General features: G+C 38.3%; 1 protein-coding gene across 1 annotated transcript in view; it reads right to left on the bottom strand.

The window, feature by feature from the left end:
* Positions 1-13,962, bottom strand: part of LOC121321834 (actin filament-associated protein 1-like 2) — a 44,591-nt gene that overhangs the window by 14,809 nt on the left and 15,820 nt on the right. The window contains exons 2-5 of the mRNA XM_041261093.1: positions 10,226-10,354; positions 9,755-9,832; positions 7,685-7,776; positions 265-355 (exon numbers count right to left, since the gene is read on the bottom strand). Coding sequence (XP_041117027.1) covers positions 265-355; positions 7,685-7,776; positions 9,755-9,832; positions 10,226-10,354 — 390 coding nt within the window. The remainder of the gene's footprint in view (positions 1-264; positions 356-7,684; positions 7,777-9,754; positions 9,833-10,225; positions 10,355-13,962) is intronic.

Here is a 13,962-nt window from a genome sequence, read left to right as displayed (position 1 = left end):
GACCCACATTATGTGCTGCAGTAGTCATGACATATTTTAAATCTACTATTTCATCTATTTATTATGGTTAGCAAACGTTCAAACTTTCATTGGTAGGGCTCCAAGTCCAGTTACAGACTGGAAAGTGGATATTGAAACATTTGTTAATACCTTGCTTTTAACCTGGGAATTTAATTGAAATATATTCTGCACGCTCGGTTTATCCACAAAACAAGAACTAGACCAGAGTACACCTATCAGTGAAAAACAACATTTGCACCATACCATTGATAGCTGTGTCATACGGCTGTGCTTCTTCATAGTACCCCTCGGGGGACTCCAGCTTGGGTGCTGGAAGAGGCTCCCTGTCTGAACACTGAAGGAAGAGAATAGATTAGGAGTATTCTGCATGTGTAATAAATATGTTTGTGATATAATCTTCAAAACGGTTTGTCAAATTCAAATATCAAACATGTCTTTTTTAAAGCTATGTGTGTTTGCTCCAGTATGTCATGGTTTGCCCACATACTTACAGTCAATATCACATGGGCAGACAGCAGCAAGCTTGCATTTTCAATCTTTAGTATTCTATAAACTGTTTCAGGCTTCAATGGAGCTTCTTTAATTTACGCAATGGCTGAGAGACTATATTGCACAAACTATACTTTCTGCTTACAACTGCCTCTGTGTGTATATCTGCTCCTGCATAAGATATCATTGTGCAATTAAGCTAGCCACACATTCATAGGCAGACAATAACAGTAAATAATTGTTATCTGTCTAATTGTAGATGTATTCATGCATCTCTCAGCAAAGTACACACTACGAGATTGCAAACATTGCATTTCCAGACGTCAGAAAGAAAATACATTAGAAACATTCAGTGCTGATGATCGTATACTTTCCTTCACAGCAAAATGTGAGTGTGTTACTGAGATTACTGCTGATGTGAAACTTGAATTCAGAAAATAAACTATACATTAAACACACAAGATATTGACAAAAACTCCCAGCTGAAATGAATTTAAATTAGTGTATTGTGTTTAAAGCCTTTTTAAAGCAAGGATTCCAATCTGCTTAATGCTCTGTTAAGCAGGAATATTTTATTATGAGAAAAATCAGTTTCGTGTTCCGCTTTGTAGTTTCAGTAAATGAGGCCTGGCATTTAGATTAGGGATTATTCATCAAGATGCTTAGCCTTCAGCCTCCAGTCTCTCTCACGGGTGCCAGTCTCACACACGGGTACCAGTCTCTCTCACGGGTACCTGTCTCACACAGGTAGCAGTTACCAGTCTCTCACATGGGTACCAGTCTCACACACGGGTACCAGTCTCTCTCACGGGTACCAGTCTCTCACAGGTTCCTGTCTCACACAGGTAGCAGTTACCAGTCTCTCACATGGGTACCAGTCTCACACACGGGTACCAGTCTCTCTCACGGGTACCTGTCTCACACAGGTAGCAGTTACCAGTCTCTCACATGGGTACCAGTCTCACACACGGGTACCAGTCTCTCTCACGGGTACCAGTCTCTCACAGGTTCCTGTCTCACACAGGTAGCAGTTACCAGTCTCTCACATGGGTACCAGTCTCACACACGGGTACCAGTCTCTCTCACGGGTACCAGTCTCTCACAGGTACCTGTCTCACACAGGTAGCAGTTACCAGTCTCTCACATGGGTACCAGTCTCACACACGGGTACCAGTCTCTCTCACGGGTATCAGTCTCTCACAGGTAGCAGTTACCAGTCTCTCACATGGGTACCAGTCTCTCACATGGGTACCAGTCTCTCACACGGGTACCAGTCTCTCACACGGGGTACCAGGCGTATGTAGTACAGGGGCATATCACGGAGCAACTCAAAAAAACAACCCTGCATACTTGTGAGTTCTTTTCAGTGCTTGCCTGAAAGGAAAATCAAATCCAGACTTTTCATACATATCCAGTTTAAAATGCACGACACGATTGCTTTATTTATTTTTATTTATTGCAGTGTCATCTATATCAACCTGTAAACAGGTTAGGACTGCTCTTAACTGCGGGTGTCATTAACTGTCAATATATCCTTAATTTAGTACCAAATTCATTTTTCCTTGAAAAAATCTTGATGTAATTTGGTACATTCTAAATCAATATTTCTTCATAGAAAAACATGGACACCCTTCGTTTTGGCTACAGACTTCTGTGTCCTATTTGAGGACAATCAAGCCAGACTTGATCGGAGCAGTGAAATTTCACGCTGGCTATGAAGCTCAACACATAAACAATGGAGCTTTATCATCGCTGTGGGGAGGAAAACACCAAGGAATAGACCTTGGTTTCTTATTTTGTATTGATGCATCATAAAAACATTTGAAGGGCTATATTTGCAGAATTAACAGTTGCAGTTAACAAAAGTGTATTAAGTTAGCACAACAATATAGTTATAGAGAAAATTAAAATAACACGGTAATGCTTAACAAAATGAGAAAGCCGTCTGTCCTCAAATGGGTTAAGGGCTGCTGCCCCTCATCACACTGCCTCAGAGACCTCCTGAATACAATATCAGATGCCAATGTCGTTATTTGTGTGTTACAGTAGGGTAGGTGTTTCACTGTCTAAGAATATCTGGTCATAAGTGATGCATAATTGCTCCATTTTTTTTTTTTTTAAGCACGTGCAAGATACTGTAATGCACCTTCAAAGGGGCCTCTAATAAAACTAAATGTTATGTTGATTTTTATCAACAACAGATCATAAAAGTGCAAAGCTATTACATTTGTATTGTAATTATGGTCTTCAGAACCATATGTGGTGTAAGCTTGGCAGACTTATTCAGTATCTGTGTATTTTAATTATTGATATATTTCTTTTTTTTAAAAAAAGCATACAACTGCCTTAATTTAAAAGCATATACTTAACTAGCTTTTTCAGAAAACGCAGACTCATAAAGTTCTAGGTTTTAGACCACAAATATGACCCATTTTTCAAACAGAGGCTGCCTCTTTATTTAGCATGAAATATATGCAAAGGAAGTGGATAAGGAGACAGGCACAAATAAAGATAGAAAACAGTCTTTGAAAAGTCTTCAACATGTGGAAAAATCCCTGCCTCTACTGCCAAGACCTCTTTGCTACATAAACACACAGAGGCTGGGAAAGGCTACATTTCAGCAACAAATAGGTTATTACAAAGTGAAACAAAAACAAACAGGGCTTTATTTATCTAATTACACTTACACCCTTTCTCTAGTTTCTCTGAAGGATAGGTTACAACGATAATAATGTTTTTGTAACATCACATACATTACTTCAGTGTTATTTACAAACCATTTAGCACTTTATTTACAACTGAAACTAGCTTTACTATTAACCCTTTATGCAAGAAGGAACAGATGTGTCCCACAAATGAAAACGATGCTAACTTTCGCATCGCGGTGCATGATGTACTGAGAGGCTGGATCTGGTCACTCGAATGATCGGTTTCCTCATGACATTTGAGAAACTGTGAGAAGTGTATTTCAAGAAGAAACCATTTGAACAAGCGCTCAATTACTTGTGTTCCTCTCTGGGTTAAGACTGGATATTGTGCAGTTGAAAAGCACGGCATGCACCCAGAACACAATCGAAAGAAGAGCACCAGACATTCATCAGCTCTGCCACTCAAGACATTCTGCTAGGGAAATGGAATCTGATGTCCATGTTGATCTTTACAAAGCAAAACAAGCCTATTTATTCAACACATGTTGGCTTATTATTAGCCTATACTGCAGAAGATGCAATCTGTCTTTAAGTAACACATTAAAGAGTTAGTCGCTTAATAATTATTATTATATATGAGAGGCAACTTTGAAATGAACTTTCTTCAGGCTGGGCAAGCAGATTAATGGCAGCTTTGCAATAAAAGTAACAGAGCAGGACTATTCCAGTGGCTTTCTCAGCAGTTTATTGCAGCCATACTGAAATAAGTGAGTGTAGTTACCATGGCATCAAAAGCCTATAGTACCGTCACACTTTCCCTTAACAAAGGTATGTTAAACAGGCCGAAATGTTGGGAAGTTGGCTCTTTTGAGCAAAAACATTTTAATATATAATGTTTTTGGGAGCAATGGGGTTTAACAAAAAGATAATCTGGCTCCCAGTCCTAAGGCCTAACCACCAGGCCACACTGTCCCCCTAAACTTATATTTACTTAACTAATGGATCTGGGTTCATTCTGATATCATGTGATGATCAGAATGTTATAGAACAATTGCTTTGAATAACAACTCACGGACTAAAGCAATGCTCAAATGATATTTTCACTAAACAAAACCAAAACTATTTATCTGTTTCCTTGCCAAAGCTACTGGGATGTTGAGAATTACCCAGAATTCCCGAGCAGCTGAGAAAACAGAATATTCCCAGAAGCTGACTGTTTCTGAGCTCCAGCATGGCTGGGGTGTTTCATTGAAACAGTGATCTCATTAGCTTACGGTTAGCTCTTGGTATCAACACAATATAAAACATATCATCATTGGAAGCACTTTATCAAATAACATAATAGAGTATGTTTTGTTTGAAGTGCAAATGCATGGTACTGCTGCATTGTCAACCCCTCTGCCCACTCACTGAGCACATGAAGAATATAGTCTTGGTGCAGCCCCTCAGGATTGGGATCATTTTAGATTTCATTAGCAGTTTTGGAACAGCAGAAAATCTGGAACATAATGGGACTGCATGAGACATAGCACTGTCAGTGGACATTTAGAACAATAGATTTATAATCTGTTAATTTACAGTCCTATTGTAAATGCCATTTAACTTCACTAGTACCACATTTTAAAACGAGGATTAACATCAGTGGCGATATAACCAGTACTTTATATCCTGCTGAGAGAGTTTAAAAGAGCACATAACAGATCCATAAATATGCTATAAAGTACAAATAAAATCCATATATAATGGGTTTACTTGAATAGAGTATTAAAGTCGTGGCAATGGTAAAGCCCCTGTGGTATCCAAGGAAGCCACATGTTCCTCTTGTAACAGTATGCCAAGCAGCCTTTAAAACACTCATACTAACACTGCCATCTGCTTCCAATTCTTCTGAACGGGAATTCTTTGGAACCAGTGTGCTTGGCACTTGAAAACAGAAATCTGAGTGCTGTAGCAAAGCGAACAGAAATGACTGTGTGGAGCAGGAGCTAACATTTCAATACAAGGTTCTTAAGAGTACAGACTAAGACAATACCTGAAACAATGTGCTTGGGCAGGCAGATGACCCCTAGATGCTTTTGTTTTCATTTTAATGCACATATTTTGAGAAGTAATATTATGGATCTGAAATATGATTTTATTAACTGACATTAATGTGTGTTAAATAATGCCACGATGTAGGTTTCAATTCTCGTGATTTATGTAAGACAATGGCTGGTAAATAACACAGTGGAAGTTATAAGCTTCCCAGGCTGCCTCCACCTCTGCGATTCTCCTGGTCAATACTGCATCCTCAGCATGCTGGCAGTGTAGAATACATACATTGTTTTACTCACAGCTTAGCAACACCATAATAACAGAATGTCTAAATAGATTACTATCCTCACATATGCAAATGCTTCAGAAGCCACATCCACGCCTTCTTACAAAAAATAATGGCAACCTAACCCAAACCACAATTCTCACAAGCCACACATACTGTAGCTTGTATTAAGCAAAGTAAGAATGCAATCTGAATAATTGCAGTGCCTTATAATAGAAATAGAGTAATTCAAGTTCCATCCATTTGTTTGATATTTTGCATATTTCCAATATGGATTAATGGCAAAGGACATATCCAATACAAGACAGGAAATAGCTTATTAAAATAACCCTTATAATAAAGGAATGCTGGCAACCTTAAAAAGCATGACAAATTACATCAAAATGACAGCCAGAAAACATTGAATGATGGATTCAGACAGACACACAGGCAGGTCTCTTTCGATCTGACTAGAAAGTTAAAAATTAATTATTCATTGCTTGTCAAGGAAACAGATCTCAAAATGAATAAGAAGCTAACTTGCCAAAAGAAGATTGAAAAACAAAAGCTAGGCATTTTTGGGATGACAATGGATAAAACAAGAAAAAAGAAGTGACCCAGCTTAAAAAAGAAAGACCTGCATGTGAAAATACATAATCATGAATGTGAAAAAGTATAACTACTTCCGCTCCTGTGCAAAGGTTGGCAGATTTGGGCCAGTGTACTCGCTTTCGTTTTAGGGCACCAGAAACGACTTTGGCAGGGATGTTTATCAAGTGGATTCATTCCAAAAAGCACTGCATAAAAACATCCCACTGTTCCAAATCCTAAAAGCAGTCAAATGAAATTGCATGAAGCTCAAAGTCATTTTCAGAGTGAAAATGTTTTGCGTTAATAAATACGTACCAAATGTTTTGTGGTGTAAAATGTAAAGGATACTATGGTAGAAATCCTTTTAAAATAATAATAAAAAAACATATAGTTTCACTCCAACGTCGGACAAACCATGACTAAACTAAGGTAAAAAAAAAAAAGTCTTTCATATACAGTATAAGAGAAACAGGGATTGCTATTTCATGATTGACTTGATGACACACTTGTAACACAATCAATCAATCCATAGGCATGTGGTAACAATCAAATAGAATTTCAAATTGTTTAAAACTGTAAGTAGCCGTGCTGCAAAAAATATTGACTGACCACCAATGACATCATTGACAGAAACGCCTTCCAGAATTCCTGGGAATTCCTTACTCAAGTCAAGTGTAACTAATGATCCCTAATGGAAAGCGTCACCAGATAATCCTGCTTTGTTTGACGTGTTCCATTCTTACACAGTTCACTATTAAGCTTTGCTGATGCAATTTCACAGCCTTATTATAAGAACCATGATTCATTCATGCTGCCTAGCAGGGCCCACACAGTTAATGCTGGTTCCTAGAAAAACTGACCTTGTGTAATGTGCTCACCACCACAGCAGGCCTGTCCCAGAATGCTCACTTGAACTTACTGTACATCTAGGCCATATCAGTCCTGCTGAGGGTTCAAATGCATGGCATTTCATCCAAATACCATACATGTATCTCAACCACTAAATGAGGGCTTCTCAAACTCGGTGAGTTTATTGTAGGGCCTGTCAAACTCAATCCTGGGACCCCCTGTGGCTGCTGATTTTCAATCCAACCGAGCTCTCAATTACTTAACTAGACCCTTAATTGAACAAAAAATTTGCTTAATTAGACCTTTTAACTAATTTTCAGCTCCTAAACAGTTGTAGTTCAAGTTACTTATCAAATGTTATAGCTAACTTGAAACATTCATTTGTTCAAGAGCTGAAAACAAGTAAAAAAGGTCTAATTAAGGGTCTAGTTAAGTAATTGAGAGCTCGGTTGGAATGAAAACCAGCAGCCAAAGGGGGTCCCAGGATTGAGTTTGACAGGCCCTACACTAAACCATTAGGTGGCCCTTATTAACACTGGCATTATAAACAGTGATTACATTGAATTTTGATGATACTGTAATTACTCTTCATTAGCGTTAATATTTACACATACTGTACATTGCAGATAATAGTTAACATGTAGTTTTGTGGGTACAATCTAGTTTGCATCTGTAACTACATGGGTGACTGCATTTTAATAAATGTGACAAAGTAAAATGGAGTGAAATAACACGTTTGCTACTTGGTTGTTCCAACGACAGGAATGGTTATTTCTGATGTACTTACTGGTCTTGGACGAGGAAGATCAGGTAGGCTCTTCTGAGGCGCTGGTGAATGTTTTCCTAAACTCCCATTGGTTAAGAAGTTGCTGTGATCATCTGGTAAAAAACAAACAGTTTGATTGTGCTCTTCCCAGAAGAACACATAAAACCACTGCTATATTATCAACGTTTGTGAGCATCAAGCATTTATTGGCATAATAGTCTTGTATTATATAACATGTGGGTATGTGCTTGAAAACACATTGGTACAATAGAACATGTACCACTAATCATCATCATCATCATCATCATCATCATCATCATCAGCCATCATTATCATTATCACCATCGTCATCATCATCACCATCATCATCGTCACCATCATCACCATCACCATCATCATCATTATCACCATCGTCATCATCATCACCATCATCACCATCATCATCGTCATCATCATCATTATCATCATCATCATTGATTTTTATGTGACTCCACGGAAACTGTAGGTTACATCAGGACTAATCGCAAGTCCATGATTTTAGTTTTGTGTCTATCCCTGTCTATAACTTTAAAACACTAAAATGTAAGGTGACACACTGAAGAAGCACTAGCTGAAACTGTTGTCACTCTTAACTTAGTTTAATTCAAGTTATACCTAATGCACAGACATTGGCCCTGAATTGAATACATTAGTGTCTACTCAATAGAACATCTCTTGACTATTTTAATCTTGGCTGCACCAGCAGGTTCAATTATTATTAGATTTATTTTTCTAGCTCTAACTTGATTTTTGTTAGTAAGATCCAAACGCCACGTCCTGGATTCGAAGGGTTAAGGAGAAGGTGTACTGATACTAAAAACAGCAGAAGAACATGTCTAACTGTGGAAGGAAGTGCGCAGAGATGGCTATCTCTGAAAGTGTACAGGGTGCTTATCAGCTACTATGTGTCAGTGTATATACCACAATCAGTTTCCACTGCGTGGACACAAACAAGGCTAAGATCATGACTACAATAACAAAGTGACAGCAGCCTCCTGGTACACATAACTTCTGTAATAAAGGATTCTGTGTATACTAATAATACAATTCTAAATGTAACGTCCAATGTAATGTTAAACAAAATCACTGAAGGAAATTACATGTTTTTGGTTCCACATGTAGGATGAAAATATACTTGGAATCATAGGAGAGTAAAATGTATTGATTAAAATGACTGAAGTGATCAAGCATCTGCAGAAAGGTATGACATGAAAGATGGTAAACAATTAACCACAATGACCTTGTAAAAGACACTTGAATGAAGTAATTCATAGCTAAAGGGCTCAATTCTATTGATAATTAGTAAGATAACAAAAATGGACTGTAGTCACATATGTCCTGAGCCCATATGGCATAACATCCTCTATACCTCTAATACCTCCAGGATCACGGTGGACCAGCGATGAATCAGTCTGAGGACTCTCTCCAGGGGTGCAGGTAATCTCATCAATTGCCTGTCTTTGTTAATACTAGTGGCATATATTGCATTTAAACAATAACATTCAATGTAGAATGTAATGTGGGTATTTTGAACTTATATCATAACAAAATAGCTAATTTCATGTTTCCCTTAATTCATAACCCTTACTCAAGTCTCTTAATAAGGCTGCTGGGAACAAACAGATTGTGTTTTATGAAACTGTTCTCTGGTTTCTAACCAAACTTTAGAACGTTTATTGAATACTTTGCCTGCTTCGTTTTGGTTTCACGCGTGGTTAAATGTAACAGGGTACTCTTAAAAAACCACATACACACACACACATATTCAGCCACCGAATAAGAATGGGTTTACAAAGAATTGCTTGCTTACTTTACCGAAACCACATCTTTAACAAGAAACACCAGCGTTCTTCTTTAGCTTACATGGTAAAAGAAGAACAATTTCCACTTACTATATTGGTTTCTGAATGAATACCTTTATCAAACCAACAACAAAAAAAATCTATACAAAATCTGTACTTTCGTTAACGACATTTATTTAAACGTGCACAAAATAGTTTTGAAAATGTATAAGGATATGAGATTGTTCACCTCTATTTTAATGTTTCTTACCTCTTTCAAATACGAGCTGTTCTTGATTCTGGCCGCTGATGACTACCTTGTTCATGCAGATGTACTCCTCATCACAACCTGTGGGAGACACCATTAGAAAAATATTCACTTACAATTTGACCCAATCCTCTTGTATGGATCCCTTATGATACTGTTGACAGGCTTTTTCTGTTCTTTAATGTCACCTCTCATATACAGGGTTTTTTATCAGATATGGAAGCTGTCTGCTCGGAGTCCTCCAACGGCTACATTGCTCTCCTATAGAAAGGCTTTGTCTAAAGCTGCAGCATCAAGAGAACAACGACCTAGTTGTCCTGGTATTGTTTTTCATCATTATTGTGAACTTTTATTTATTTTTTTATAAATATTGTTGCACCACCCCTCCCCCTCACCCCCACCCTGCATACTCCCATCCAATGAACTGTTTAAACTGACAGTCTTCCAGAACCCCAGCAGCACAGTAAAACTAACCGGCAGATTTCATGTATGACTGCAGCAGTTCTGAGAGAAGACACTTCCTCATGATAGCAGTGCTGCTAAGGGTTTCCTTATCCAGGATCTTTAAAAATTCCTCCAGTTCTGCAAGCATCTGATCCAACACTGAAACAAGAACAACATATCATTAAATGGCTTGTTCTTATTATTAAATAGCCTGTTCTTGTCATTAAATGGCTTGTTCTTATTGTGAAATGGATTGTTCCTATCTTGACAGTAGTATACGATGCATCTCTGTATTGTTTAACTGGTCTATGAACGGGTTGCAGTCCTGGTGTGCTGTCAGACACCTCCTGTACTGTATTCACAGTACCTGCTACTTTGCAGTGACATTATCAGCTTCCATCGAGTGATTTCACATCAAACATCTAGATGCAAAACAAAACATGAGGCTGACATTTGCATGCTGGCATGTAATATGTCCTTAGGAATACAGGCTATTGAACTTACAAACTGCAGACAATGTCATTTAAGATTTGTTGGAAACCTCTTGGCCTTAACCCGTTTATATTTCATTTTTCAAATTCACCCACATGCTCACAAGGTAGACTTTATAGATTTAGAAAGAAAAACATGCCTCCTCCGTGTGCTTTGCAGTGTTTTACACCTGAAAGGTTGTTTAGGAGTGTGTGGTTGTGATGAAGTACCCGCCCCTATGTGTATTTTCTGTTATATGTTGCGTGTGATGTGTTAAATGTTGGTGTATAGTCTTTGGTACATGGGAAATAAACGGGTCTGTGTAACACAACTGTTTAAAATGTATATTTGTATTTAGGCACGAGGATTGCACAGCACTTCACGTGCAAGTAAAAAGTAATAATATGTGAGCACTGGGAATTGCACTTTATTAATTCACCCGCAGTTGTACCAAGACTCCAATTGAATGATTGATTAGCAGTCGAGTCTTGGTACAGCTGCATAAAAGCAGCATGTTTTCACCCACTCGCGGTTGGGTGTTAAATGGAGTTAAATAGAAGCTCACCATGTTTGTCTGTCCAGTCCGTTTTGTTTGTCTTTTTGTTTTGGCGATGTGTGCCGTGTCCTGCGTTTGTGTTTGTTTGTACAACCTTTTTTATTTTCTGTTTTGTTTATTAAATGCTGAGCGAAAACATTCGCTCAGCTCCACCAAACCACACCTCTCTGTTGCTTATTTCCTGGCTCTGGTCTGACTCTACCCACTCCGGCTGTCTTTGTGACAGTGGTTTTCTGGGCTGCTGGGCTCCTTCTCATGCTTTACACATTTTCTCTGTTTTGTAAGAGAGGTGTCTGTTAGGTACAGACACCTGCACAGAGACTGCGCTGAGAACACTAACCACAGCTGCACAAAGATGAACCAGTCCATTACTGTGAAACCACTGCATGGTTTATAAAGCTGTCATAAACTAATCAAACGTGTCAAGAAACATAAATTAATATACTGCTATCTGCTTCTGATCCACAAGCAGTGTAACCTATATGGCCTATACACCTATACACATTTCAAGGGACACAGCAGAAGAATACCAAAGTGCACGTTTTCTCTGACTTTCGATTACTACAGAGCTCCAGAGCAGTCTAATCTCCAGTACTGCCTCATCACTGCTCAGGAGGGCGACGTATTCAGTTGATTAGACTAAAATTGGATTAAAAGAAATCCTTACCAGATTATTAAAACAAATAGAAGGAAGTGATGCAGTGGCTCGCAGCCCTATGGTTACCTCAATGACCAAAGACTGGGATCTTCAGCAGAAATCAACTTCTTCATTGGTTTCTGCAGCAACATAACACATTTACTCATACAATATTTAGATATCAATGTTTTTACACAGTCTGTGATTTTCACTGATACATAACACTTTGATAACCAGGAGCCAGGAAGCCAATGAGCGTGTGCAGAACCTAACTCAGTCATCTTTCTCAAGTACTCCTGCACCCAAAACCACCAATCTTGCCCAAAACAACTCTTTAATGTAGCAAAAATATATTTAAACAAAAAATCTAATTTAAGTGTTCATACCTACACTTGGTTACTGTGCAAAATTAATATATTATTTAATGTTATAGCAGAAGCTTTGCAATCTGTGAAGAATATAAAATAAACGCTGTTGTGTCTTTGGATCTTTGGATCTCAGTGCACTTGTTTCTTGTAAATGCTCAGACCTGCAGCCACATTGCCTGAAGCAGCAGAACAAGAACATACAGTAAACTCGATTAAAAAGTGTTGAAGACAAAGACTCATTGCAACGCTGTTTCTCAATAATAAAAACTGGGCATCAGCATGACATGAGCGCAACAAGTCTATGATCACAACAAGTGCCTTCTTTCACAAAGGGCTTTCAGTCCTTTCTTTCTGTGAAAAAACAGAACCTCTAGACTGCTTTTCCTTTTTTTTTTTTTTTTTAACTCCTCCTCCTGCCTTTTCCAAATTTCAGCTCCGAAAAAAAAATTAAAATCTGTTGCTCTTTCAAGTAATCCGAAACGCTAGCTGCATTTTTTGAGCTTGATTTGCTGAAAGTTTAGGATACATAGGCTGGTGTGGCTGGTGCAGTACATGAATGGGAACACTGTTGACAAAATTGTCAAGCCAGCCCACACAGACCTGACTGGGGTCAGAGCCGGCTTCTTCGTTTATAGCCAATAAGACGCTCTCTTTGTTTCCCTCACCCTTTCGTTAACCTGCAGGGGTTCTTTACCGCCTCGCAAAAGATCTTTAAAAGATGTTTTGTAGATGTTTTGTGTTTCATGAGACTGAGTATGCTGCACTCTTTATATGCCATGCAGTATGTGCAATTTTCTCTTCAAGAGGCTGATGGTTGAGTGGCAGAGGCTCTAACCTTTTCTGTGTTCTGTGTAACCACAACATGTCCTTTTAGACATTAACAGAGACACATACTGTACTGTACCTGAATTAAAGATAGTATCCTCTGTAATTTAGCATTCTTCATACTTTGAATTAAAAGTACTAGCATGTGTATCAACCCTACTCTTCTTAGATTAAATATACCGTATCTTGGTATCCAAGGAGTGGAGTTTGAATGCCTTGAAGCATCCTTCCTGTATATGCAGTTTTCTGTAAATGTTTAAATCCAACAATTAGGGGTTTCAGAACACAAATGCCAGCAGCCTCTACGGTTCACAGAGCTCACAAGTGTTAAACACAGAACCTGCATATGTTCAATACCTATGCAAAAGAAATTTATTGACTGAAATCTACTGTACCTAGCCTTTACACAACAACACAAACATTATTGTACAAAACATGTACTGCTTGCTTGAAATCTAACAGAATACATCCAATCTGGTAGTAAGATTTTTTTAGACTAGTGGCTTCATGTCATATTTGTTACCTGCTGAACCCTTTGAGTCTCTGTTTTCCATTTGAATAGGAAAGGCTGGAAGTTTGTACCGAGGCTGCAGTCCCTATGAATGCATACTCGTGGTAAGCACTGTCCTGTTGCTTGCCAACTCAGACTTAACAGATGTCATTGAAAAAAACAAAGGGACTGATTTATCTGTTATAGTTTAGCTGCAGTGCACTGTTTGCAACTTTTTTTCCTGAATGTAAATTTCTGGATTCTGCTTAAAGTGCAATGATTAGGATGACATGCATTTTTCTTTGCAATGGAAAACATACCAGTCGCATGTGTAAGACATTACTGATACACTTTGCATGTCATAACCTATATAGCTATGTTCTACACAGAGTACCTACCTATCAATGGCATTTAAAAAAG

The sequence above is a fragment of the Polyodon spathula genome, chromosome 10 (genome assembly GCF_017654505.1).
Source record: "Polyodon spathula isolate WHYD16114869_AA chromosome 10, ASM1765450v1, whole genome shotgun sequence".
In the NCBI taxonomy this organism is placed as follows: Eukaryota; Metazoa; Chordata; class Actinopteri; order Acipenseriformes; family Polyodontidae; genus Polyodon; species Polyodon spathula.
The sequence above is the reverse complement of the archived record's forward strand: the minus strand, read 5'-3'. Positions and strand labels throughout refer to the sequence as shown.